Source organism: Tursiops truncatus, chromosome 8 (genome assembly GCF_011762595.2).
Source record: "Tursiops truncatus isolate mTurTru1 chromosome 8, mTurTru1.mat.Y, whole genome shotgun sequence".
Classification (NCBI taxonomy): domain Eukaryota; kingdom Metazoa; phylum Chordata; class Mammalia; order Artiodactyla; family Delphinidae; genus Tursiops; species Tursiops truncatus.
Genome location: NC_047041.1, coordinates 73,606,254 through 73,633,789, shown reverse-complemented (window position 1 = coordinate 73,633,789; position 27,536 = coordinate 73,606,254). Strand labels below are relative to the sequence as shown.

General features: G+C 39.6%; 1 protein-coding gene across 2 annotated transcripts in view; it reads right to left on the bottom strand.

The window, feature by feature from the left end:
- NELL1 (neural EGFL like 1) overlaps positions 1-27,536 on the bottom strand; it is an 869,596-nt gene that overhangs the window by 39,615 nt on the left and 802,445 nt on the right. For both annotated transcript variants that reach the window (XM_019947892.3, XM_019947894.3), the window contains one exon: positions 4,989-5,182. In XM_019947892.3, the coding sequence (XP_019803451.2) occupies positions 4,989-5,182 (194 nt within the window). The remainder of the gene's footprint in view (positions 1-4,988; positions 5,183-27,536) is intronic.

The following is a 27,536-nucleotide window of genomic DNA, read 5'->3' as shown; positions in this document are numbered from 1 at the left end:
TAAAACAAATGAGTATAACAAAACCAAAACAGACTCACAGATATAGACAACAAACCAGTAGTTACCAGTGAGGAGAGGGAAGGGGGGGTTGTGTAACATAGGGGCAGGGGATTAAGAGATCCAAACTACTATGTATAAAATAAATAAGCAACAAGGATGTATTTTACAGCACAGGAAAATACAGCCATTATTTTATAATAACTTTAAATGGCATATAATGTATAAAATATTGAATCACTATTGTATAACTAAAACTAATACAATATTTTAAATCAACTATACCAGTAAAATATTATAACAAGTCACATATAGTGTAACAACTCACATTTTTCCCTATGGATTCTCTACTACTAAATATTTCTAAGAACAAGAATTCCACACATACAGGAAAGTATTTGTTATTATTAACTGATAAATAAAAATGAACAAAAGTGGGAAAAAAAAGAAAGGGAAACACAACCTTAGGGCCTGCACAGCCAACTCCGGCCATCAAGAACACCCTAGACAGGAAGGTATTGATAATGGTGCTGGTTAAGTTCTGAGAGCAGAGCAGAGCAAAGCAAAGCATTTTTATGAGTAGCTGCAGGATTCTAGAAGTCTAAGATCTACCCTGGCCCCAGGCACAGGCTGACTCATCCCTCTTCTTCACTCTCGGAGTGAGTGCCATGCTGAGAATGGCAGGGCTATTTTACTGGCAGCTCCTTGCAGAGAGGGTTATTCTCTCCTTACCTGAAGGAAAAGCACGAAGCCTTTAGTTTCCCTACTGTGGCCACCTTCCTCAGTTTCTGGGCAAAGGCTTATACGAGGCCAGATCAAATGGCCGGTATTCCAGACAATTTCAAGGCAAAAAAATCTTCTAACACTTTACCCAACTTCCTTGTCACAGCTCTTTGGCCCTGACTTTAATATGAATGGTGGGTGACTGCTTATAATTTCTATTTCTCTACCCATCTCTGTAATTTCCAGAAAAACTCAAGACCTGGTTTTGCTCAGGTCCTCAGTATTATATTTACTTTCAGGATGAATGCTTTTCTTTTTAGTTTACCTTTCTTTTTAATTAAACAAAAATAACAACAAAACAGAAAAACAAAAACAAACCCCCTGAATGAAGCCCAGATATGAAATCTGGCCTTTATAGCTTTTCTCTTTCTCCCACTGGATTTTCCAGCTACTAATGATAGTAGTAGTAGTAGGTAAAGGTGTAGGTACAGGAGTAAATCGCAAATCCTGTCTCTTCACTTGAAACTGGCACCTCAATTCTTTCCACCCAGGAAAATGGGCAGCTAAGCTTCCAGCATGTCTCTCTGAAGCTTTTTTGTGCCTACATTATAAGAACACACATAGCCCCAGAGGCTGAGTGTCTGACATCATCATTCATCAGGACCCATCATTTTACTTCTGTGTTAGCTCCCAAGTGATCCTACCTCTCTTGCTCTTTCAGGTTCTCACCTTTACTTTCCTGAACCTTTACTTCAGCCTAAGTGGTATCTCTCCATTTAGCCTTGATCTCCCCAGTCTGTCCATCATGCTGTCAATCAGGCCACGATTAGGCCACACCAATCCTAAATGAAAAAATCTCTCGTGATCCTCAGCTGCTCACTTGCTCCTGATATTCTAATCTCAACATTCACTTCATATTTCCTTTAATATATATCGTTATGCTTCTGTTTCTTTGTTCTTGTTTTCCCTCTGTTTGGAATTCACCTTCCCCACACCTCTACTTGGATAAATTTCTCATCCTTTAATGTTTCCTTCAAAGTTCACCTACTCTGTGAAGTCATTCCCTATTGCTTTCTGCATCCTCCCAGAATATAGAGCATACTTCCCCTTCATATGTTCCCTCAACAAATAAATTGTTCATGACTCTACCATGGCATGACAGGTGGTTAACTGTGTATCCATTTCCCCATTCATCTCCATGATCTCCAATATAAATGTAACCACTCATACTAAAATGCTGCATTTCCTAGAAACTAATAAAGCTGAGACCACTCTGTCTTTCCATGTAGTACAGATAGAAAACAAAAATGTCTCCGTAAGGCCCTGGACAGATTTATGAAAGGAAAAGCCACAGATGGGTATCTATGAAAAGAAATTGGGCTGTAACTAGGATTTAGGGATCAAGCCCAGCGAGAGAACCATTTTTCACTCTGGGTTTCTGCGATCTGGATAATGCTGGAGGAACGTGGGTTCCAAACAATTCAGCAATTATTCTGTGCCTAATCAGCTAAGGGGTCTAAAGGTGCACAAAATCATTGCCACTGTCAAGGAAGCACAGGGCATCTAAACAAAGCCCAAATCCATTTGCGCTAGCCTAGCTCTATCATTGAACTCCATTCAGCTGTGGACACGTTTCAAGGCCACTTCTGTCCATTGGCATGAAACATCAGCTAACCCGATGTACTGATTCTCAAGGGGGAAAGAACTTTTGACTTTGCTTCTTTCAACAGTATGCCTTGACCCTTTGTTGGCTTGTGTGATTCTGCTTGTGTGATTCTTTTTTCTTTGAATTTGAAACATCAAGGGCATGATTAAAAAGCTAGGACTTTGTATCTTAACCTTGATTTTACTCCTTAGCCTCTAAGATGATGCCATTATAATAGTTCACTTTGATGCTTAAGTACTGGAAATATTTCTTATCAAATCAGAATAGAATACTTACAACTGAAAATAATGGAAACAAACAAAGAGGATTGCAAATAAGTTCATGTTTTGAGGATGATCTACAGAATTTGATTCAGGGTTTCAGTTCAGCTCCTAAAGCCAGACCTCCTCCCCGCCCACAACCTCTTGGAAGCTATGCTATTAATGGGTAATTATTTTTTTAAAAAGACTTATGTAGAGAACTCTGCCCAGTACTTTATTCATAAAGGAGTGCAGTGGTGGTGGAGGTGCATTATATTAACAAAATAAGAGGACAGGAATTGTTCCTTTCCTGTGGCAATGTCGGTCTGATTTCCAGAAGTCTTTGGAGGTACTTTAGGTGTCAAAGCAGAATAAGTCAACTTAGCCTGCTTGGATTATTAGCCCCACCAATTAATGAAGCTTTGGAAAATTCTTAATGATTGGTAAGTGCCCTGCTTTATCATGGACTTAAATAAAACAACAACTGAAAAATAAATTTCGGTTTCATACTCAACTAAAGTCCCTTGCCTGTTCCAGGTACTGGGGATCTAGAAAGCCTAAAAAGGATTTGGGGTCAGGTTGTGAGCCTCCTCAAAGGTTTAGACAAACAATATTTTCTAGAAAAGAACTAGTAAAGGGATTCATCTTCATTTTGCTGGCTGAATGGAGACCTAATTACCAACCTCTTCCATAAGCCTTTCTCAACTATTCTAACCCACAACAAGCTTTTCCGTCTCTCAAAAACTTTTACTCTGGGAATTCCCTGGCAGTCCAGTGGTTAGGACTCTATGCTGTCACTGCGGAGGGCCCAGGTACCATTCCTGGTCAAGGAACTAATCCCACAAGCTGCGCGGCGTGTCCAAAAAACCCCAAAACTTTAGCTCTGAGTCAGTGCCACATGCTTAAATATTGTACTTAATAACTTGAAAACTTCTTGAGGGAATGTCCTACCCAGTCATTAACATAGTACTGAGTTGAGCATTGAGCTCAGCCAAGTTGGATTGACTGATTACTTAATTGGTTTTTATAAATGTCAACAGATGTCATCTGTAGAGGGTTACAGGACATGTAGCAAGATGAGAAAACTATAAAATTTGAGGCAAGTAGAATTCAAATCCCAGCTTACACATTTATATCTTGTGATATTAAGTGTACATTACTTCCCCTAAAACTTAGAAACTCAGTTTCTTCATCTTTCAGAGTTGTGCTATATTAAGTGGGACGCTGTTGTTAAATTACAGGATGCTTGGCATATAGGAGGTACTTAACAACTGGGGGCAATGGACCTAAGTTTAAATGTGGGGAACTATATTTATGTATAAGGGGGAAAATGGGTGTTATGGGCTAATGATCTAAACACCTGGTAAAAGAGTTTTCCTAAATAGGTGCCCCTAGGTCTGTTGCAGGTGTGACAGACTTGAAGGCAGGTGAATGAACTGGGGGACTTTTCAAGGTCCATTTCTACTGTGTTTCCAGGGAACACTCTTGAGTTTATCAGGAGACCAGCTCTCTACAAGGCTACTAAGCAAGTAATTTCTCCGAGTTCCCATGCCCGTAAGCCAAATATTAAACAATCCCATCCCAATGGGACATAAAAATACAATGTTAAGAGCTACAGGAAAGCAATATCAAAGGAAAATGAATAGGCAAGATCAACAAAAGAAGAAATAAAGCACAAGGAAATCAAACACTTCAATAGGCCCATTTTGCAAGCATAAAGCAAAACTAGTTGATGACAGAATTTTGTTTTCAGAAGCATTAAACTCACTTCCAAACAACTTAACGTAAGGAATAGCCCAGCACTGAGAACGACAAAGAAGACATCATTTGGCCAGACGGCCTCGTACTATCATTATTGTGTTCAGAATGTATCAGAAGCCCACCTGTCTCTGACCACTGCAAGCAAGTGTCTGAGCCTTGCTTTTCTGGATGATGTCACCAGAAGAGTGAGCAAGTTCGTGCAGGTGATCATTTCAGAGAAAGAGAAGTTTTAATCAGCAGGACTGTAGAAGTGAGGGTTGAGGGCTCATTAAAGCTCTCACCCAGCTGACCTTAAAGGCACTGCCAGCTCTCAGCGGGAGGACTAACATCGGCTTCTCTGCCCTGCTCCCCACCCCCACCCCCACCCCCCCGGGGTTCAGCAGTCTCTTTGCAACCCTATACCTCACTTTTCATTCCAAGCAGGTCTGCCTGCCACTCAGCAGCATCATTAGCTGTAGCTAGGATTAGAACAGGAGAAGTCTTTTCAGGAATCACGGGAGACCCATGACTCAACCACCTGGGGGAAAGACATGGGGAGGGAGAGCAGAGGGGGAGGGAGAGAAAGAACAGTGACAATCTCCGCGGCACCACATTAGCCTCACCTTGCAGGAACAGACAGTACACCTGTCTTCTTTCAGAGTCCACACCTGCCCATTGTGCTTCAGTCCTCCTTCGTGGGGGCAGTCACCAGAGCAGGAGGGCCCAGAGGGACAGAGGCAGTCGAAGCCCCCTGCCAGGTTGATGCAGGCAGAATCATTCCAACAGGTATGAGTTCTTAAGGCACATTCATCAATGTCTGCAATGAAGAAAGCATGGAGCGTTAGAGTCCAGTCAAGATGATCGTTAGAAAATCATCATCACTTGTAATAGCATTAGTTAACATTATTGAGTGTTTGCCTTGTGCCAAGTACTGTGCCAAGCTGTTCACATGCAGCTGAGGCTCATATAAGTTAAACAACATGTTCACTGTCAGATAGCTAATAAGTGGCCAGTCTGGGACTCAGACCCACAGCTGTCAGACTCTAATTACTAAATTATCCAGGAGCAACTCTGAACTGCTTTTAGGATATTCTCAAGAACTATACCATCCAGAGGCCATAAATACTGCTAATTCGTTAACAGTAATGGATACACCCATGGAGATCTGGGTCTTATAGAAAAAGTGTGAATAGATTAGCCACTGAGTAGGAAGGAGTGGGCAATTAGGGCAAAACGAGTGAGCAATTAGGGCAACCCTGAGCCAATTAGGCTGCCCCCAGATCCTGGGGCCAAGGTTGAAAGAAAAGGAAATAATTCTTGGAGGATGCCTTGCCTTATCAAAAACTCACCACCCTAATGGCTAGCAACATTTTTGCTCACGCAAGAAAACATCTCAGAGGTACAGTTAGGATATGGCATGAATGCTGATGAAAGACACCATATATTTTGCTGTTTTTCATTGACAGCCAAGTATGGAAGGAAAACATAAATCCAGTAGCCCTCCCTGACATTCAGGGCTCTGGTGACCTTAACATCTCAAACACATAGCTGTCCAGCCCTGGTTTGAGTCCTTTCCCTGCAGACAATCTATTACTGCACAAGGCAGCCTATTCTATCTTTGAATAACTCTTTTAGAAACGTCTTCCTTTTGAATTATGGTTTTCTCAGGGTATATGCCCAGTAGTGGGATTGCTGGGTTGTATGGTAGTTCTGTTTTTAGTTTTTTAAGGAACCTCCACACCGTTCTCCATAGTGGATGTATCAATTTACATAATTCAAAAAGAGTTATGTACCACAATGTTCATTGCAGCTCTATTTACAATAGCCAGGACATGGAAGCAACCTAAGTGTCCATCGACAGATGAATGGATAAAGAAGATGTGGCACATATATACAATGGAATATTACTCAGCCTTAAAAAGAAATGAAATTGAGTTATTTGTGCTGAGGCAGATGGACCTAGCGTCTGTCATACAGAGTGAGGTAAGTCAGAAAGAGAAAGACAAATACTGTATGCTAACACATATATATGGAATCTAAAAAAAAAAAAAAGAGAAAAAAAAGGTTCTGATGAACCTAGGGGCAGGACAGGAATAAAGATGCAGACATAGAGAATGGACTTGAGGACACGGGGAGGGGGAAGGGTAAGCTGGGACAAAGTGAGAGAGTGGCATGGACATATATACACTACCAAATGTAAAATAGATAGCTAGTGGGAAGCAGCCGCATAGCACAGGGAGATCAGCTCGGTGCTCTGTGACCACCTAGAGGGGTGGGATAGGGAGGGTGGGAGGGAGACGCAAGAGGGAGGAGATATGGGGATATATGTATAGCTTATTCACTTTGTTATAAAGCAGAAACTAACACACCATTGTAAAGCAATTATACTCCGATAAAGATGTTAAAAAAAATGTCTTCCTTACATTGAAATAAAATATATTATCTAGTAACTTCTACTTAGGTACTAGTTCTGAGGTCACTCAAGCAAAGTCTACTTGATTTTTCTTATGACAATTTTTAAGGTATTTGAAAACATTAGCCATTTGTCTATCATGTCATTTGTCTTCTCCACTGATTAATCTACCGCCAAGTCCTTCAAATATCTTTCAGGTGACAATGTTGAGTTCAACACATTTTTACCGAAAGTCTGCCATGCACCAGGGTTCTTTGCACACTGGTACTATAAATGTTGGCAACGACTTATAAGACACTGTCCTCATGAAGGTGATAACGGAGGAACACAGCAGTATATATATATAACTGTTGGTAGGCTACTGAATGGTAGGCTTGACTCCTATGGTAGGTGAGAATAGGAACAGTATAAATTAACTTACTCTTCATCCTAAAATTCATGTTAAATATGTATAAAATTGTAGGCACTTGTTTAAGAATTATGGAACTAAATTACAGAAAAATAATTTAAGTGCCATTTCCCCCTAAAGTGCTCAAAGGCATAATATCAATTTTACTGCTAATATATATATATATATATACACATATATATATATATTTATAATATACTATATACATAGTTTCAAAGTTTTTCAGCATTCTTTTTCACAAATCATGCCATATAATTGCAGGATAGGAATAGTTGTTTTCACCTTACAAAAGAAGAAACTAAGTTACAGAGATGGCTAAGTGGTCACACAGCTAGTACCTGTTAGAGCAAAGACTGTGTCCTGGGCCTTCTGAAAGGTCCACTGGAGTTCTTTCCACTACACTGTGCCAACTCAAGGTCTAAAGGCTTCTTTCAGCATACTAGAATATTCTGTGGTTTTATATACTTTCAACTAATTTGCCCTCTAGATATTGCAACTCATTTTCAAAGATAAAATATTACATGGATCCTCTTCAGCATTTTTAGCTGAAATTCTGAGAATGATACAATATGATTACTCAGTCAAAGTTTGGTAGAATTTAAAACTATTGTGACTTAAAAATAATGGAAACAAATGACCTATCTTCCCTTACTGACTGCATGCACTATATTGGTATAAAACTTGGTTTCACAGCCGTGGTACAAAGCAGAAGATGTTAAGGAATTCCAACAATATTTCTAAGACCTAGTTCATTATAAGATTTATTATTTTTGTCTTTGTTCTACCAATTGTAGGCTCAGTCAAGACATTTAGTTAATGAATAATTATTCCTCCTTTGAAAACTGTGGAAATGATCCCAAATTATGCTACCTAGATTCCAAGTCAACTACAATCAGACCTCAATTACTTCCTCATTATTCCTGGTCAACACATAGACCATATGGTGCTCCCACCTAGAAGCCTCTCTTATCTTCCCAACCTTCTTCCTCTACTCCAATTCTTCCCAACAAAAAGTAGCATCGAATGCGGGAGTCAGGAGGTCACTCATGTTCGAAACTCTCCCACTTAATTGGGTGCTTACTATGTACCAGTCATTTTGCACATCACACTGTATGTCCTTGGTCACATTATTAAGTCTCTCTGACCCTCAATTATCAGCTGTATAAAACCATACCCACCTAATCTATTGTCTTTTGAAAATAAAACCAGATAACATAATAAGTACTCAAAAATATTTGTTTCTTGATTTAATGAATGTGAATGATTAAGATCAAGTTCAAGCCCTACCTCCTCAGTTAAGCATCTCCCAATATGATGCCAGTTTATAGTAATTATTCACCTTCTCTGAACACTCATTGCAATGATAGTTGGTGGTACATGGCTTACTGTTTAGGTATATGGTATCTTGGAACAATACTAAAGTGGTATGTTTGCACTATTCTCACTCCTCAATTTTTGCTGAAAGTAACAAAACATTGTCTTATACTTCTCTCATCACATTTATAATCTAGTTTGTATCTCTAGGAGATACAGATAGAGAGTAACTTGATGATAGCTAGCTAGGTGGCTCATCACATATATAATCATAAAAATAACATTCAGATTTCTTTGAACTCAGTTCAGGTTTTCATCCTTATCACCAGGACTATTGCATTAGTCTCCTATCTGGTCTCAACTGACTCCACACACTTCTCACTCTAATTCAGTGATTTTTTTGACTGTGGGCACAATGGAAATATTTGGAGATTGTGGGCAAAATATAAATATTTGGCGAGCCTTTTAAAAGTACTGGAGCCCAGGCTCACCACCACTAGAACTGGATTTAATTGACATAAATTAGGATCCAGACATCTGGGCTCTGTTCAGCCAGAGGAGAATCATTGCTCTAAATACCCTCTACAGGGTAGTGGTGTTCTAAAAATCAAACCTGTCCGTGTCATTCCTCTGCCTGCCACTTCTCTGTGGTTCTCTGATGCTTAAAATAGAAAGTTCAATCTCCTGGCATACATATAAGCCCCGATTTAGTACTTCAGTTTTTACCTTCTGTCTCTTCCCCTTTCTCTTCAAAAGCAATGGGTGACCTACAAACAGACCATGGTGTTTCCTCTGCCTGTGCCTTGGAACATGCCTTTTCTAATTATGGGAGTACTCCCCCCACCCATCTCTGTTTCTTAGCCCCTATGGAATGGGTGGGGTATAAATTAATTGATAAGGTAAGCATTTCCCTTCCTGTGCTATCTTCACTCCCATGCATTCTTCAAGATCAAGACCAAGCATCACCATCCCTCATTCTGCAAGACAGTCACTACTGACTTTTTGCTTTCTCTGTACCTTGCACACACACAATGCTATCCTTGCATTCATCTCTTGGGAGCTCCATGTTTAATTTATCCATGGCTCATAGATAGATGGTGAGCTCATTGAGGGCAGGGACTAAATCTTTTTCCTTTCTCTTCTCAGTATCAAGTACAACAAAATATACTGTGGATGTGCAATGTATTTATTTAACTTACTTAAATCCAGAATTTTACAGACCAATACTACTATAAAGCCTACTTTGCCAAAATTTGGTCTTTGGGGTGTTCAATAAGCATAAGACACAACCGCAACCCTTCCCTTCAGGGAACACATTTTATTGTTGACTTTTCATCAGGAAAAGCTCTTGGGTCAGGTTCAAAGTACAACAAATTCAGTGTGGTTTCAGTAGTAACCACACTGAAATAGGAAGGCCACCTTTCCTCCTCCCTCCACATCCCAGTTTCCTGTCAAATGCTTAAGGGGACAAGGGCAGAGAAAGACTCATCAACAAATCACCCCAGGAAGTATCTGGAAGATTAATTTCAACAGATCCACAACCAGTGGCTACAAAAGGATCTTTAATTTATGGTCTCCTCTAAAATAACCTCTAAATTGTCAATTAATACCCAGCTCTAATATGCTATTTTAACATTTGTTTATTTTGCATTTACAAAGTTACAAACATATTGGCAGTGTTTTCCTCTCATAAATTAAGAAACCTGAGCAAAAAGATGAACACACTTAGGGTGCACAATAAAAACAGGGTTCAAAACCTGGATTTGCTTTTGCTGCTCCAGAATGAAAAGATTTCACAGTTGAATATAGGACCATATTGCCTACAGAATTCCATGTAATTGCTTTACTTATGACTCAGAAATCTAATTCTGCTTCCATACAATTTAACAGATTTATGGAAAGCCAGATGTTAGCAATTATGGAAACTGACATTATTCATATTCTTGGAAATACAGACCTGTTTGCTCTGCACAAAGCCAGCTTAATCTATTATACATATCCCAAGGCATCCAAAGGGAAGAGGCACCCTATTTACATATTGCAACTGTTGTTCTCTGCTGAGCAAACACAAAGACATTCACCCATGATACTTACCCAAATCATCAGACAGGCCTCCAATGACAAAGAGGCAATGAAACAAAACTCAGGCAAAATATTCCATACTCAAATCTATAACCATTAAAGTGTACTTGTTTTTTCTTATTGTAAGTAATGGCTCTCTGTGATTTCCTTGTGTTTCTCCTTGTAAATTCATTATTTAAATGCCCCATGCTAGGATGAGAACATTTGCAATAAAATCCCACAGCTAGGCTTACATTAGAACTAATTTTCTTGCACTGACATTTTCACAATTTCTGAGAACTATTATTATTGTACTCAATTTTGCCTAAAAAAAATCTAGTTGTGCCTAGATGATCTGCTTTGTTCTTTAATTTGAAGTTCTTAGGTTACTTGCACATGTAAAAAAAAATACAATTCAGAGATGTTTATATCAACAGCAATCAAACCAATCCCAACCTAACTCCAAACAATTTTCCTAGTCTTCAAGAAAAAAAGCCTCTGCAGAACTTTTAATAGCATAACAACTGTAATGGTACCTGCCTCAGGAGCTGAAACTTCTACAAGTTGATTTGAGAGATCAAGGGAAACAATTTTTTCCAATGGTTTGGTAGCAGTTAGGTCAAAGGAATGATCTTTTTCATTACCCCATCTTCTTCCTTGAATAACTTCTGCAACACATCTAGACTTACTTTCAAACTCCAGACAGGTGATATGTCAGAAAACAAAATTTAACCGGGGGTTTGAATATCCAGCTGTGTGTGTTCTGACTTGGAAGTCATTACCAGACATTAGCAGCTTGGAAATGAGAACAGAGCTTGGGGGTTTATTAATGATAGACAAGATAGAGCACAGATGCCACTCCCATAGCTAAAGCAGCATTGCTTGTCTTACAGTGGCAGAGAGAAAACTGCAGGGGAAAATATACATACTGCACATCAGCAAAATAAGTGAAAGAAACAAGTAGAGAAAATATGAGGTCTGAGATGGCTTGCAAAATACAATGCTAATGAGATTTTAAGCATAGGAAGTTTCAGGCCCAGAACAAGAGAGGTGACAGCCATGCTCTGTGTGTGCCAGTCACATCACACTTTGGTATCACGTTCCCTTTAGAGCACAGACTATTAAGAGTAGGGCTGACATACTTAGGACACATCAGAAGAGGTCCACCAGCATAGTGAAGGGCTCAAACTCATCTCAACTGAATGAAACATGAGGCGTTCAGCCTGAAAGGTAAAGACTGAAAGAAGAGATCAGTGAGCTATAGTTTTGTCTATTTGAGATGCTATCATGTGTCTCTTAGGAAGAAGTTCCAATGTCCCTCCAGCGTTAACGCTTCAGTCTTTATAGTTCCAGCTTCCAGCCTTTCTTGAGTTAGGAAGAAATGTGTCCTTGTGGTGTTTCTTTACTGCTCAGTGTGTAATTGTGTTTTTCTCCAATGGGTCTTCTCCTTTAACTGAGCAGACTCTCTGAGCAAAAGAAAGGAACACTTTGTCTCAGCTCACTCTTTCCTTCTCTCTTCCTTAAATCGAGGTCTTACTTCCTAGGGCCTACAACCAGCAGCTCCCTGCATTTATGCATCTTTGTTCTCTCCTAAATATTTGCAAGCTTCCACGTGACTCTCTTTTCAAAGGCTAAATCCTAAAGGTTCTCATGATCATTAGTTTGCAAAAGCATTACCCTTCATGTAAATATTGTTATCTTATTTCCGTCTAAGAGCTCTCTACTTGATCCTTGTGGGATATGCTGTTGCCTTATTTATCCTCTTACCTCTTCATTCATCCAATCACTAATAATCAATCATCAATCACTTAACTAATCACACATATTTATTGAGCATCCACTCTGTCTTAAACATAGTGCTAAAGACTGGGGATAAAATGGGTAAAGGATATAGCCCTTTAAGTAAGGACCTTATAGCCTTCTCCCATTTTTAAAGTTATTAACATTTTCCAAGGTGCCATCTCTGGTCAACAGTTCCCTTTCTCCTCAATGGAAGCAGCATAAGATACCAATTTAAAGCTTAAGCCTTGGAATTCAGCAGCTGTGCGTACAAGTTAACATGGCCTGTTGTCCCAATTTCCCTGGGACTGAGGGGGGTCCCTGAGATAGGTGACTTTCAGTGATAAAACTGGGAAAGTTCTAGGCAAATGGAGCAAATAAGCCAACTGCACTCCAGTCCTACCCCTGCAACTTATTTACCCAACATCTGGAAAATTTACCTAACATCTGTAAGCCTTAGTCCTATCATTTGACATTGTGGATAAAAAAACATGCCCTGGGATAATCTGGTAATTCGAGTAAGCACATAATACAATGCTTATCATATAGTAATTGTTCAAAAATGATTAGCTGTTGTTACTGTTGTTCTTGTTTATTTTTTTCTCTCCTGGATTTCATCTCAGCTTATGAATTCCATTGCACTCTCTCTTCAGAACACACCTGAGCTCTTATTATGCAGCCAACCCACACCTTCATCTGTTTACTGAGGGATTTCCACTTGAATTCTGAATTCTCACACAAATTCTCATAGATTTGATCTGTACTTTGGCCAGCCAAATTCAGAAATGCTAACACTCCAAGTTCTCTCTGAGCCCTAATTGGTAAATCCGGTGTATTAAGTGACTAATACCAAAAGAATATAGTTTACTGACACTTTACAAACTTGCCTTGGTCACTGACTATATTTTTTTCTAGGCTGTACAAATTAAGGTGTTTTAGTGCAGATGAAGAAAACCGTTCCTTCTAGGTATGAAAACAAGAGTAGAATACAGGCAGAGCAGCCTCCTAAATTAACAAAGTTGGCTTGCTTTTGCCATGAACAAGTCATGCTTCTTTAACTAGTGATTACATCTGTTTAAAATCAGTACAATTCTGAACAGTGCAGAGAATAAATAAAAAAATATATAAATATTGAAATACTATCCAAAGAGAATTTTACTGCACAGAGAAGCTACAGTATTGACGCCAACAAACTTAGATATATATGTTTTTACATATCTGCTTATGGGTAGGAGGGTAGGTTGTGTTATAGCTGCATCTGCATCACACAGAGTACAACAGAGATGTTTTTACAAATTACTAAAATGCCTAACACTGGGCTATGCATTACACATTCTATTGTTACATTCATTTTATCGCTTAATCTCTTTAAGAAAATTTCACCCTCAACTGAAAAGAACAACACTCCGGCCCTTCAGTTTTTTTTCTTTTTTTTTCTTAACATCTTTATTGGAGTATAATTGCTTTACATTGTTGTGTTAGTTGCTGCTGTATAACAAAGTGAATCAGCTGTATGTATACATATATACCGGTATCCCCTCACTCTTGCGTCTCCCTTCCACCCTCCCTATCCAACCCCTCTAGGTGGTCCCAAAGCACCGAGCTGATCTCCCTGTGTTATGCAGCTGCTTCCCACTAGCTATCTATTTAACATTTGGTAGTGTATATATGTCCACGCCACTCTCTCACTTCATCTCAGCTTACCCTTCCCCCTCCCACTGTCCTCAAGTCCATTCTCTATATCTCAGTCTTTATTCCTGTCCTGCCCCTACGTTCTTGAGAACAATTTTTTTTTTCTTTTTAGATTCCATATATCTGTGTTGGCATACAGTATTTGTTTTTCTCTTTCTGACTTACTTCACTCTGTATGACAGACTCTAGGTCCATCCACCTCACTAAAAATAACTCAATTTCGTTTCTTTTTATGGCTGAGTAATATTCCATTGTATATATGTGCCACATCTTCTTTATCCATTCATCCGATGATGGACACTTAGGTTGCTTCCACGTCCTGGCTCTTGTAAATAGAGCTGCAATGAACATTGTGGAACATGACTCTTTTTGGATTATGGTTTTCTCAGGGTATATGCCCAGTAGTGCGTATTGCTGGGTCGTATGGTAGTTCTATTTTTAGTTTTCTAAGGAACCTCCATACTGTTCTCCATAGTAGCTGTATCAATTCACATTCCCACCAACAGTGCAAGAGGGTTTCTTTTTCTCCACACCCTCTCCAGCATTTATTGTTTGTAGATTTTTTGATGATGGCCATTCTGACTGGTGTGAGGTGATAACTCACTGTAGTTTAGATTTGCATTTCTCTAATGATTAGGGATGTTGAGCATCCTTTCATGTGTTTGTTGACAATCTGTATATTTTCTTTGGAGAAATGTCTATTTAGGTCTTCTGCCCATTTTTGGATTGGGTTGTTCGTTTTTTTGATATTAGGCTGCATGAGCTGCTTGTATATTTTGGAGATTAATCTTTTGTCAGTTGCTTCATTTGCAAATATTTTCTCCCATTCTGAGGGTTGTCTTTTCGTCTTGTTTATGGTTTCCTTTGCTGTGCAAAAGCTTTGAAGTTTCATTAGGTCCCATTTGTTTATTTTTGTTTTTATTTCCATTTCTCTAGGAGGTGGGTCAAAAAGGATCTTGCTGTGATTTATGTCATAGAGTGTTCTGCCTATGTTTTCCTCTAAGAGTTTGATAGTGTCTGGCTTTACATTTAGGTCTTTAATCCATTTTGAGTTTATTTTTGTGTATGGTGTTAGGGAGTGTTCTAATTTCATTCTTTTCATGTAGCTGTCCAGTTTTCCCAGCACCACTTATTGAAGAGGTTGTCTTTTCTCCATTGTATATTCTTGCCTCCTTTACCAAGATAAGGTGACCATATGTGCGTGGGTTTATCTCTGGGCTTTCTATCCTGTTCCATTGATCTATATTTCTGTTTTTGTGCTGGTACCATACTGTTTGATGACTGTAGCTTTGTAGTATAGTCTGAAGTCCGGTAACCTGATTCCTCCAGGTTTTCTTTCCTCCGTTCTTATCCTCCGTTTTTCTTTCTCAAGATTGCTTTGGCTATTCGGGGTCTTTTGTGTTTCCATACAAATGGTGAAATTTTTTGTTCTAGCTCTTTGAAAAATGCCATTGGTAGTTTGACAGGGATTGCATTGAATCTGTAGATTGCTTTGGTAAGTATAGTCATTTTTCACAATGTTGATTCTTCCAATCCAAGAACATGGTATATCTCTCCATCTCTCTGTATCATCTTTAATTTCTTTCATCAGTGTCTTATAGTCTTCTGCATACAGGTCCTTTGTCTTCTTAGGTAGGTTTATTCCTAGGTATTTTATTCTTTTTGTTGCAGTGGTAAATGGGAGTGTTTCCTTAATTTCTCTTTCAGATTTTTCATCATTTGTGTATAGGAATGCCAGAGATTTCTGTGCATTAATATTGTATCCTGCTACTTTACAAATTCATTGATTAGCTCTAGTAGTTTTCTGGTGGCATCTTTAGGATTCTCAGTGTTCCACAGAGAAAAACAGTAGCCTTGAAAATAGTCACAGCTCTGCGATGGCTTTTTTTTTTTCCTTTGTGCTTAGTTGGGTTTCACCTGCTCACAGCGGGCCACGTGCAGAGGCCTCGCATCTGGCTCTTCTGGCCAGAGTTCCTAGTGTGGAACCTGCTCTTCAGTTTTATGTTACCTATATGTCCTTTATGTTACCTTGTATGCTTAGCTGGGAATGTACTTTTCTATCTTTGTTATTCATTCAGAAGTAATATTGTGGTCTTATTTATCTTTGTGTTTCCCACAGCACCTTTTACAGTGCCTTTCGTCTACTTAGACGTCCATAAACAGCTGTTAAATTTGAATCTGATGGATCAACCCTTGTCCTTTGGGGGCCTTAGTTTTCTCTTTAACAAAATATACGGTTTATATAAAATACTTTCTATGGTCTTGTCCATTTTCATCTTTATATGATTACTTTTCACCTTTGCAGGACTGAGCTTGTAATTCCAGTGTTACAATATGACTGGTGACAAATGGAAAACAGGATGGAAATGAATGGAAGAACACAGTTTCAGGATAACAAAGAGATTTCTTAGAATTAAACCATTTTCTTGGACATTTACTGTTTATTGAAATATCCCTAGTCTCTCTTAATGAGTATTTGCAAGCAGGTGCTGAAGAGAGAAAGTAATGAAGGGAACGGCATGGTTTTCCTGTTTCAGTGAAGGCTGGCAATGTTACCCTTAGTGACAAATATGGATGGGGAATCCAGCCAAGTGAAAACCAAAACTAACTCTCTATTTTAACAAATCATTCTCTCAGGCAAGTTGACAGATGAGAAATAATTTCTTCTCTTCTATGCCAAGGAAAGGCTGTAGGCACAGAGAGGTTACAAAGTAATTTCATTTACTACTAGAAGCATCCTGCAACTTACATAGAAATCAAAGGTCAAACACCATTGTCAGTGGTACAATTCAAAACCAGGTCTCAATCTAAATAACACGAGATTCAGGTTACAGACCCTAAGAATTCAAAGACTGTCCGTGTCTCTTAGTTATCATCTCTTTTCACCACTCTCTTTATTATGGTCCCTGATTTCTAGGAAGGGGTCAAAGCTTTTCCAAAAGCTTTGTCCCAGCAGAAGGCAAGTTAGGACGTTGATCTAGGACAAAGATCTGGGTCACCATGCCAAGAAGGGCAGCATCTACAGAGAAGACTAACATGCTATAAATAAATCTTAATGTGATCTCACGGTGTCTTTTCTTGGATGATTCCTTCTCTTTCATCTTCTTTCTCTCTTCATATTTCTTTTCTTCATCAACTGATTTGGTAAAAATAGACTTGGGGCTGCCTCCTGTTTTTGAAGGGATGGTCTCTGGAAAGATCTAGAAGGCTTTTGTGAGAGTCAAAGGAAAAAGGAGGCAAAGAGTAGGCAACTTGAACCCACTCTGCCCTAGACTTTTGGGAGGCAAGTTCTGTTTATTTTGAATTTGTCGTTCTGTGTTTTTTACCTTACAGGAGCTAAAACCATAAGAGCCCAAACTAAGTTCGTTTCTAGTGAAAAGCAAAGGAGCCCATAGATTAAAATTCTCTCCCTGAGCAAACTCTAGTCAGGCTCCTCTGAGCCCTTTTCTTGACTAGGCCTCAACCTGGGCCTATAAACCCTGCAGACTCTTAGCACAAATAATTTTGTCCACCCCACATAAGAAAAATTAACAAACACTAGCATAGTTTCTAACAGCTCAAGGCAGCATCAATAAAGTAACGGCTCCAGTCCCGTTAGGATCCTGCATGGGAAAGCTCAAGGTTGCAGAAGAATTTTCTGCTGTTCCAGCTAACACCTGAATGAAGATAGGCCCCCATCACCCCTCCCAGTCTCTGTAGGAGAGGAGAAACCTAACTTCAGTAACAGCTGGTTAACAAACCCAGATGGGATTCATATAGACCAACACCTTTTCCTGCTTTTTGTAAATTTCCACTTCCTTATTTCTACTCAAGCCCCCACTTTCCTCTTTCCAACTCCCGCATTTTCCTTTTAGAATGTCCAGTCAGCTCTGCACAAATCTAAGTTGAATTCAATTCACACTGGACCCTCTTCTCTATTGCAGTAGCTTACTGCTGATTAAAATCTGTCCTTACCACTTGGAGTCTGATTTTATTTATCTTTGACATGACTCAGGCTGCTCGAATATAAACAAAAGGAATTCTTGCAGTTCATTTGTGGTCCAGCTCAGCTCCTCAGAGTAAGCAGCAGTTAGGGTCAGTGTCCTCATTAATAATAGAAATGATTGCTTTGAGAGTCCTTTTATTAATTCAGTTATTCAACAAATATTTATTGAGCACATATGATATGCTACACACTGTTCTAGGCATTGGGAATACTATTGCAAACAAAACAGACAAAATTCCTGCTCCTGACGGTAAAATTTTAATGGAGCAGGCAAACAGTGGATAATTCTTTACGTGTATCTTTTTAGGAACCTGAGGATGCTTTGATATCCCAGCCTTGACTCATTTTATTGAGTCATGTTAAGATGTCTTTATGAAACAGATTTCTATCTTTTTATTATGTATAATAACAATAATTTATTATACTCGTATACACTGTACTCCTTAGGGTTTTCAAAATCCTTTCAAATCATGATCTACTTTGTCCTTTCAAAAAAACTTCTTAGAATGTTAGCATTACCGTGTTCTCCCATTAAAAGCACCAAGCAGAGGGTCAAATGATCATTGCTTCTCAAACATTTCTACCGAGTTTATCTCTATGGTAGGAAAGAGTGAACGCTCACTTTTCTGAATCCTGGACATACATAAAAGGGAAACCATGGGTCTGAAATGTATTTGAGGTTTCATATTTTCTATTTTAAAAACTATTTTTCCTGCTAGTTTTTCAATCCAGCCATTTAGTCAGGATTATGATAGAAAGATCATTTTCCCCTCAAACCATTGAGCAAAGCAAGACTCCTCATCTAGCTCCGGGTACCCTTTCAGCAATACCTGTACCCCAGTATAAGAAATTCGGGAACATGCTCAGGGCTTACAGCTAGTAAGTTTCTGAGTTAGGACACAAACAGAGGCATCTTTACTTCAGGTCAGGATTGTCCCACATCATCACATGATGGCAGGCTCCCAAGTCTGTAGAAAATAAACTTTCTGCAAAGACCAAATGGTATATCTCCAACAGAGCAGCCAAGACATAGACCCTCCAAATATGAACTGATGCTCACCATATATAAAAGGTGATACCAAAACAACAAGGCAAGATCCCGCTTTAAAAAAAAATTACAATTAACTGAAGCATACAGAATGCTCACCATCCACCCCATAGTGTAGCTTACTCTGCCCTCTCCATCTCTACTGCTCGGACTATTACAGTAGCACCTTCCTGTTTTCCCTGCCTTGGCCTCTTCAAAGAGAGACTAGATTAATAGATCACACCGTTCTCTCACTATCTCAAGGGCTTTTTAGCAGGAAAATGACCCAGTTTGAGCTGCTACAAGGTAATATTTCTAGGAATTGGCAGAAAATTGAATTTGAATCAATATTTTACTCATAGGTATCCCTAAACTAACTGCTTAATAAGTCATATCAATTTCTCAGCTGAGAAATTTTACTCGCTGTGTGGCAGAGAGCAGACCTCTGTGTTCCTCATTTTCTCTTTCTGTAAAATGAGGAATCATACCGAAACTGAAGAGTTGTTGTGAGAACTACAGGCCAAAATGTTAGCACACAGGAGTTGCTGGATAATAATCATGATCAAAAGCCATCTAATTCTGATGGCCTCACTTTTTTCAGAAGAAAGACGTTCCAAGCAAAAGGAACAGGGGAAGCAAAATTGCACAGATGTAGAAAATCACAATGATACATGTCTGATAGAGGGTTTGAAACTTTGTGGGAAACAGTATTCTATTTACATAGCTATCTTTTATATTAAAAATAGCTACTTAAAAAGTATCAGGGTTGTCGCAACAAAATAGATGTTTCAACAACCTTTAGAGACACTAATATTTATGAAATAATTCAAAACTTTCAACTCCTTAGCTTAGAACGCAAGACCCTTCATAATCTGGTCTCTACCTTTTATTTCCAGGGCTCCTTTCTTGCCATTCCTCACCCATAACATGACCATATATATCATGTACTTCATCCACAATGGAAATCTCACCATCCTTTGAACATAATTAGATCTCTTCCATGATTCTGTCTCCAATCAGACTACTATTCCTGCCTGGAATACTTAATATCTACTTAGTCTGGAAAACTTCCTTCTCATCCTATAGACCCTGTGAAAAATATCATATTTTCTATGAAAAATTCCCATATACATTGCCATCCCCACATGCCCCAACCCTAAGAGGAGTTAGCCAATTTCTCATCAGTCTATCTATCTATTTATCTATTATCTATGATAAATGGTTTTTATTGTATGGAAATGTGATAGAGACTTAGGGTTTACTACTTCTTCTGAACACACAGAGAATTATACTTCCCTGAACTCATGCATTCAGACTGGGCTGTACAGCTATTTCTAGCCAATGGCTTGTAAGCAAACATAATGTGTGTGGCTTTCAGGTCAAATAATTTCAGCAAGAGACCCTCAAGTGCTGGATTCTGATGTTTAAGCAGTGGTTTTTACCTTGCTGGAGTTAGTGTCATTCTGAGATCCGAGTGAAAAATATGGTTCTGCTTCCTCCAAAAGATGCACGTACACACAGATACACATACTTGCATACAGATTCAGGGCATGCATGGACCCCTCTGAAGCCTTTCAATGAAACAAAAAACAAAACTGGTTTTCAAAGATGAGTGGGCATCAGAATCAACTAACGGGGGAGCATTATAAAACAGATCACCGGTCCACTCCCAGACTTGCTGATTCAGTAGGTCTGGGGGCGGGTGGAGGATTTTCATTTCTAACAGCTTCCTAGGTGATGATGATCCTGCTGGTCTGAGGATCACACTTCTAGAACCTCTGCCCTAAGCTACATGAAACTGAGTTCACAGGAAGTAATGTTAAGAAGCTATTTTTAGGAATACCCCCCGTCATTCTAGTGTCACTCATGTGGGATTAACTCCTCAGGAAGAAAGGAAAAGAAAGTCATTTAAAACTAATGAAGAAGATTTTGCATGGTGTTAGCTTCAAGATCCTGTGTAGGAGGAAATCAAAGTGCTTCTGTTGTTGCCTGATCTTTGTAAAAATGCCAAGTTCATATTCAAAGAGAAGACCTTAAAGAAAACCATAATTGCATTGAAAAGTACTTACTTTTGGGAAAAACATCACTTTTTCTTTGTATATCATACAACTGTTACTCCTTCTGTATGAGCCACTGCACGACCTCCCCCCCCATCTCCAATACAGCCTTCCTCACAGCTGCCATCTGACCTGCTTCCTTTTCTCAGAACTCCCACTGGGCTGATTCATGCAAAGTAGAATTGTCATGGAGCACCCCAGAGACCTGCATCACCCCTCTTTACATCCCCAGAGCCTAAAGAGGCAACTGGCTTCTAATTACTCCTTCTGAGTTATTGTGGCCTGAGACATCAAATTACCAAGTCTTCATTTACCACAGTGGAAAGGAAAGCAATCTTCTTGGTATCATTTAAAAAATTACAGGTTAGGCTGGTAATACATGAAGGAGATAAAGACTTATTCAAAGGAGAAATATGTTTGTCAAAAACATAAGGACTGGGACCATTCAGCTTAGGGACAAAACAGCTATGCCCCAATAAGCCTTTAGAAGATCACTCAGTACAGGACAGTAGAGTTGAGTGATTTACATTTTTTTTTTTTTTTTTTTTTTTTTGGCAGTATGCAGGCCTCTCACTGTTGTGGCCTTTTCCGTTGCAGAGCACAGGCTCCGGACGTGCAGGCTCAGCGGCCATGGCTCACAGGCCCAGCCGCTCCGCGGCATGTGGGTTCTTCCCGGACCGGGGCACGAACCCGTGTCCCCTGCATCGGCAGGCGGACTCTCAACCACTGCGCCACCAGGGAAGCCCGAGTGATTTACATTTTTAATGATCACAGGAAAAAAAGAATGCAAGAGACAAAAGGTCATATATTCAAATGATTTTCTTATAGCAAAATTAAATAATAATATAAAAAATTGCTGGTACTTAAAGGACAAGTATTATGCCCAAAAACATTTTGTTGCAGAACTGAAAAAACAAAAAAACAAAACCCCTCTTTTGAACAGCACACTATTCAATGATACTGAACAAATAAGGTTTTCTAAAAATTGTTAGAGTAGGCTATATTCATTTTTTCAGCTGAGCTTTCAGTTAGCATATTCTACGAAATGCCAAATCCATAGGATGCCTAGGAGGAAAAAAAAGGGTTTAAAGCCAAATAAATTCTGGACACTCTCAATGTAAAGGCTCTGAAAAGCCCTGCAGTTGATAAACCACCTTAACTCTATTTAGAATTTCCCAGATGTATTTACTAGTAAAGCCTTTGCTGCAAAATATCCCAGCATTAGTGCCCTAAGATCCAGACTTTGATAAATGCTCTGTTGGAGGCATCACCCCAGTCTGGTCTTAACCACTGATGTCAACTGCAGGGAAAAGGAAAAGCTTCAATTAGTCACAATCACTTTGTTCTTGCTCTCTTTTGCCAGGCAGAAACCGGGCTCCAGTCAAAAGTATAGGCCTACGAAGCAGAGCTGTGCTTTTTAGTTCAATGTAGCTGGGGACAGGAGATAGCAAACAGCCACACCTCAGCAGCTGAGCGGAGTGCGAGCCAGCTGCAGCTCTTCAGGTATGCCTGTCTTTCTGACTCATAAGCTCTGGATCTTCATGACTGTGACCTGATACCATGTAGCAATATTAGAAGTTCCCATAGCCTTGAGGCGACCTCTCAGAAGGGGAACACACTGATGATTGATATACTCAGGTGACCTCTTAGATGGCCATCATCCTAGATCTCTCTCTTTTGTTCAGATATGTGATGACCCCCCAGAATACACTGGTATGGAGTAAAACCTTAGTTCCTTCTGTACACACACGTAAGATAAACTAAATTTAAAAATTATGGACTTAATACCAGGTATGTATCTATAAGCACACAGTGAAGTAGAAAATGAGGCAATTATCTGAATAATGATCACTACTCACACCTTAATTTAATCCTTTTGTAAATTATCTACAATTAATATACAATTGACAGAGGCCACTGGGGGAGTAGAAAGAACATGGGCTCTTTCACACATGGCTGCGCTGCTTGACGTGTTTCTCCTCATTTGCTACCTACAAGGGGTTTTTGAAAGTGAACTGACACACAGTTGGCATTCAATAAATAAAAATGTGGCTCTTATAGTACCATTTTTTGCAGCAAGATTTTAATGGGCAATAAAGAAAGTAATATTCCTGTTGCTTAATATTTCAAAAATATTAAACATGTACACAGTTCCTAGAAAGGACGTTGATTAACCCTTTCTGGAAGAAGAAATCTACCAGTTAATAGCTGGATGACCATGGGCAATTTATGGAACATCTATGTGCCTCAGTTTCTTTGTCCATAAAGTAGAGACTATCAAAATTCCCACCCAATGAAGTTGTTTTGAGGATAAAATGAGTTAGAAAATGTGAAGTTTTTAGAAGAGTGACTAGAACATGAAGTAATCAATCTTCCCTATTATTAATATTTATTTTTTATTTTTATATCTATAAACCACATAAACCCTTCCATCCTTCAAGTCTAATCACCCCCGTGCAATCTGGCATGACTGTTCTTTGATCCTCTCTAAGCACTCTCCTCCCTAATTACCTACATACAGTGTTGACCCAATAATTTTACAGTTAATTATAAGATTATAACCTGTATCAGAATGCTACTGGTTGTTTCACGTATGTTGATTTTTGTCTCCAGCTTGGTGTTTTAAAGTCCCTAGGGGTGAATTCTCTGGACACTTCGTATCACCTAACTTACTGCTAAGACCACGGCAGGCTTATTTTTGTGGCTATAATAAGTATAACATGGCAATCCTTGTGAAGAGTTGTTTTTTTAATAGTTTTCTAGTTTTTCTCCTCTTCATTATCACCCAGGTGACCTTCACTTGGATTAGAATTGAGCTCCCTGGCTCTCCATGCACTGTGCATTGCTTCAAGCATGGCTCCAAGCTGTTTTATCTGTTCCACGGCTGGTCACAGCTTCCTTTAGGAAGGTGTTTGTCACTGAAAAGATACTAATCAGGGCCAGGGGTGGCTTAGAGGAGAGACCCTGTCATTAGTTTGAGGTCTGTTAGGATAATTCCCTGAGATGTCTTGTTTCAGTTCCAGAGCTGAAGTGGATAATATCACATAGGCCTGTTGTGTCAGCCCAGATAGGCAGAGGGTGATCAATGGACTTTGCTTTCACGCCTGAGCTTACTGCGATGAATGCTATTCTGACATCATTTTGTGAAATTATATTTTTGAAATGTTTATCACCAAAACTGAGGAGGAACATTTGCCTTCCTCGAGAAGTCCCCCAAATATATCCAATTTAACTTACAGTTAAACAGCTCCAGGCTTATGTATGCATGGCTGGATTTGAAGGGGAGCAGGAAACTTGCAGAGGGTCTGATGGGATACATTTCTCATCTGATTTAACATTTGCAACTGTGTGTTAATATCCACTATAAGGCCCTTTCTGGGGAACCCAGAATATCCCCTCTATTAGATGTTGGGAAATGTTCTTATCCTCTCCACCCTGTGTCCTGACTATACCAATCTTACTCCATATCCATTCCATACCCAGGTGGTGTCTGTCCCTGGTCTCTCTGTCCATTTGAAGGTGGCAATCTTGTGCCAAGCAACTGAGCTCCCCTGAGTCCCCAGACCACAGCCCCATGTACTTCACACCACTGCTAGTTAGATGCATAAAGCTATTTAAACAGCGACATGGCCAGGTGGTGTCTGCCTTTGGGAAGTCCCTTAGATAGTTCATTACTTGGATGAAAACCAAACCTAAAGTTCTTTGGCAACAAATATCAATTTTGAAGTTAATGAGAGATCACTTAAATATTATCAAGGAAGGTTGGGGCAGGAGCTGTTTCAATGAAAATACTTTATGCATGGGTGGGTATTATTGTTTGGCAAAGAGAAAATCCAATGAGTGTTCCGAGACTGGTGTGTATGCCTCTGTCTCTGAAACTTTCTTAGCTTGAAATACTCTGGTCCACAAAGATGCTTTCACCACGTTGGCATATCTCTGCTCTGGAACAGAGAAAAAGCACATTTGAGCCTTTTTGCTTAAAGACTTTTTATGCGAACTCCTTTCAGATTAGACCAGTTCATATAATCATGCTTTCCTTTTTGCTCTGCCTGTCAGGATATTCATAAACGTCTTTGTTAACTCTCATGGTTAGTATATTTTCTGTATTTTTCAAATATTTTTATTTTAATAACCCTACTGAATGTGTGTTCTTTGTATATACTAATTACTTTCGAGCAGCGGGGGATAAATGAATGAATGAAAGAACAAATATAATTAGTTAAACATCTACTTACCACCGTTTCTCATACCCTTTATTCCCCACGCCTTCCTTTCCTTTTCTACTCTGGATTCATATCATCAAAAATGCAGGGAAGGTAATTGCATCAGTGGATAGCCAGGTGATACTATTGTTAAGGCTAAGATGCTATCAGATTACCTGTCAAGAACCTGCCACCTTGACATCCTGCCCCTGGTCTAGCAGGAGGGCCCAAAGACACAGCCCTTGAGTCCCTCGGATAAAGCAATTCCCCAATGCTCTTGATTCAGACAGAATACAGCAACTCTGTCTGGGTCTCAGTTATACTCCCTCATTCTCTCTTTGCCTTGTCTCCTTGACCTGTAGCTGCTCTGCTTAACAGCTCCTCTGTCTGTGGCTCATCACAGGTCTCCTCCTTTCCAGACAGCTCTACAGTGTTAACATACTAAAAGCAGAAAGAAGATTTGGGATCAAAGGCACCTGGATTACAGCCTTACTGGCTGTGGAATTTGGGACAAGTTATCTTAATCCCTGGGACCTTACTTCCCACATCTTTAAAATGGTGACAGTAAAAGGGCTTCCCTCCTAAGACAGTTGTGAGAACTAAATTATGTAATGCATGAAGTTCCCTGGCACATAGTGTAGGTGCTCAGTTCATGATAATAGCTCACATGTATCGAGCACTTAAAAACACAAGTGCTGAATGTTTTTTTCCTACGTTAGCTTATTTAATCCTCACAATTACTCCACAGCAATTTATGAGGTCGGCACTTCTGTAAATTGCTCAGTGCCTGGCAGAAAGTAAGCTCTCAATAAATGTTGGCTCTTATTAGTATCACCGTTGCTGTCTTCATTTGACAGATGAGAGATTTAGGCGAAGGGAAGTTAAATGTTGACTATTATCATCTACTACTTGCTAGGATACTGGCATATAGGAACACTTATGTTACAAAAAATTCCACCAGGAAATATTATTTTAATCATTGTACGCTGAGGAAACTAAGGTTTAGAGAGAGAGGTTAAATAGTTTGCCAAATGTGGCTCAGCTAGAAAGCGGCCCAGCTGGGATTTGAATCCCAACAATCCTATAAGTATATACTGGAAACCTGCCTCTCCTGTATCACACTGTTACCGGCTAAGGTTTCATAATCCTCCACCCCCCGCAGTGAGGTTTGTCACAGGGAGCATCTCCAGCTTCTAGCCCTTTTTTTTTTTTTTTTTTTTTTTGTGGTATGCGGGCCTCTCACTGCTGTGGCCTCTCCCATTGCAGAGCACAGGCTCTGGATGCGCAGCCTCAGTGGCCATGGCCCACGGGCCCAGCCGCTCCGCGGCATGTGGGATCCTCCCAGACCGGGGCATGAACCCGTGTCCCCTGCATCGGCTGGCGGACTCTCAACTACTGCGCCACCAGGGAAGCCCCCTCTAGCCCTTTTTTTTTATCTCCACTCCTATAAGAACTAGACACTGGGCAATGACAGCAGAACCCAAATCATTCTTAGACCATTTCAATCAGCCCTGATGCTTCAATCAATAAAAAGTGAACTCTCCTTCCCAAGAGATTCCAGTGGAACATTCTCTGGTTGTTTTATGTTGCTCTGCAAGTTCATGTCAGTTGCAGCAGCTGCTCTGACAAGTAAATACTCACTGGGCTGTTTACAGTGACCAGAAAACAGACTCCAGAGTCTGGGAACCTGCCTCACACAACCAGGTCCCTTTAGAGGACGCAATAATGGGAGGCCAAGAGGTGCCGCGCCCCATAGGAAGAGCTGTATGTTATCCCCGAGTCCGTCAACAAAATGGCTTTTACCAGGATTTGAAAATTTTGTTTGATAACAATAATGACAAAATTGCATGAACAATACAATTTAATTCAATACAAATCTATAGGAGATACAAAAAGACCTCAGCTGTACTGCAGGCTATAAGGAACTGATGACGACAACAAACTTAATCTGATAAATTCCATACAACACGTGCAAACACATGGCTATGAGAACATAGGAGAGGTAGGCCTTTTTTTTTTTTTTTAGTATTAGAGAAATATGACAGTGGTTCTCTATGTTAATTGACTATTCTTTCTAATCACTTGTAGACCTTAACAAAATGACCTCAATCTATCCCATAACAGACCAACTGAATCAGATTCTCCAGGTGTGTGACGCCCCATTATAAGTACTTTTTTTTTTTTTTTTTTTTTTTTTGCGGTACGCAGGCTTCTCACTGTTGTGGCCTCTCC